Below are 1,926 nucleotides of genomic sequence, written 5' to 3' on the forward strand. Positions count from 1 at the left end.
TTTACCTTGTAATGACATTTTATTGGCTATAAAATGGTTTGAGCCACAATTTTATGACAGATGGTATGGAGTTTTTTTGTGCACTGTATAACTTAGCTCTGTCCTTTTTAAGACTCTGGTAAAACCAACAATGCTTCAAACAAAAGAGAATTATCTCCCCCTGCTGACAGCTTCATGGAAAACATGACAGGCAAATAGAAGAGGAGACAGAAACAAGCTGCAGCCGACAGGCTGTAATGTTCTGATTTATGGCCCATTATGAATTGTAAACTCTGAAATTTAATCACTTCATTTTGGCCACTGCAGAAAGCCATCTCTCAATAGTAACTTAGCTTCCTGTCAGCTGATTGGGTTGCGCTTTGAGTTTTCCTCCTTGCCGTATAATAATGATCAGGTATAATTTACATTCCACTTATGGTATTAATTTTACATTCCTCTGAATGAGCAGGGTCAGAAGGTTGTAAAATCAAACATTAAATGAATCGGAGGAGACAGTAGTGCAATATACGACTGCCCTAAGGACACCGTGCAATGGCTGATGGGATTAACGCGAGTCTCATTTCCTGCTTTTACAGGATGCAGATGAAGCTGTCAGAATTGCAGGGGAAATTGGTAAGTTCTTAAATTAGCTATGGTGGGATTTGTATGCCTCTTAGCAGACATGCTTGAGTAAATTAAATGTGTAATAGGTAATACCTATAGAACAAATAATGTTTTAATAGTTTAAGATCTCATTTGTTCATGGCTTTTGAAGAATCCCAGCTCTGGCTTCTTATTCTCTTTAGCGAGTGCCATATGTTATCTTGCCAATTGAGTATGATATTTTAGCCAGTTTAAGTGTTTTGGTAGATGCTTACATTACTGTATAATGGTGTGATATTTTCTTACTTTTTTGTTAGTAATATTTTTATGTACATTTATTTAATAATAAACTAAATATTAAGTAGTACCTTCCTTTTCTATCACTTTACCATTGATTTGTTGGTGTTTACTTCTAGAATTAACTTTTCTAGGCTTCTAGTCTGTCTTTGTTTTGTTTTTTTCTTTGCATTTGGGTAATCTGAGAGTGTATTAATTATGTTGGTATAAAAAGCATATTCTAGTTTGATGTGTAATTAGTTTGAATCTGGCACCTGTCAAGGTAGGCTCCACCCACATCACTATGAACCCTATTTACACTAGGTGAAAACTCTCTTTTGGATGATCTTCAAGGTAGTCAGACATTTCTTAACTGGGCTAGGAAATTTGTATTGCTGACTGTGCCTAAATTTAGCTCAGAATATAACCAGGTATGTCTTGCCAGTAAATGTCTATCAGCTTGTTGCATTCCATCTTGTCTAAATCTGCCAGTATGTGTAAGTGAAAGTTTTAGTGCATTACTAGAAATCACACCTCTTGTATTAAATATGAATAACTAGAAAAGGATAACCAAAACTTAAAAGGAACCCATCCTGAGAGGGACATGAAGGTTGCCAATGCTGAGCTCTCCTGAGAATTCTAGTGGCTTGGTTGTCATGCTTACCCACTTGCCTCAATACTTTTAATCAGAGAGCTGGGTAAAATTTTCAGATAAGGGCTTCTAAGTTTCTCTGTCTTTCCAGATACTGTATGTACACATAGGAGTGCCCTGCAGAGTTAGCGGGGGCATTGATGAGACTGGTCACCCATCACACAATTAAATTGCTTAACCCTTTCGCTGCCAAGGACGTACGGCATACGGAGGTACAAAAGTGCTTCTGGCTGGCCAGCTCAGTATGCCGTATGGACCTGGCATTTACAGTTCTACTTTAGCGATCCTTTAGCGACCATAAAGTACTTTAGCGACCATGAGCTTATAGTAGAACTTATAACTGAACTGTCATTACACACTGAGAACCCGGCGGAGCCGTCGTGATATGACGGCTCCGCCGGGTTCTCAGTGTGTAA

At 38.3% G+C, this 1,926-nt stretch overlaps 1 protein-coding gene across 2 annotated transcripts in view; it reads left to right on the forward strand.

The window, feature by feature from the left end:
* The window catches only part of PCCA (propionyl-CoA carboxylase alpha subunit), a 340,260-nt gene that overhangs the window by 101,718 nt on the left and 236,616 nt on the right, over positions 1-1,926 (forward strand). For both annotated transcript variants that reach the window (XM_018576625.1, XM_018576624.1), the window contains exon 8: positions 576-612. In XM_018576625.1, the coding sequence (XP_018432127.1) occupies positions 576-612 (37 nt within the window). The remainder of the gene's footprint in view (positions 1-575; positions 613-1,926) is intronic.

The sequence above is a fragment of the Nanorana parkeri genome, unplaced genomic scaffold (assembly GCF_000935625.1).
Source record: "Nanorana parkeri isolate BGI_ZX_2015 unplaced genomic scaffold, ASM93562v1 scaffold71, whole genome shotgun sequence".
NCBI classification, from domain to species: domain Eukaryota; kingdom Metazoa; phylum Chordata; class Amphibia; order Anura; family Dicroglossidae; genus Nanorana; species Nanorana parkeri.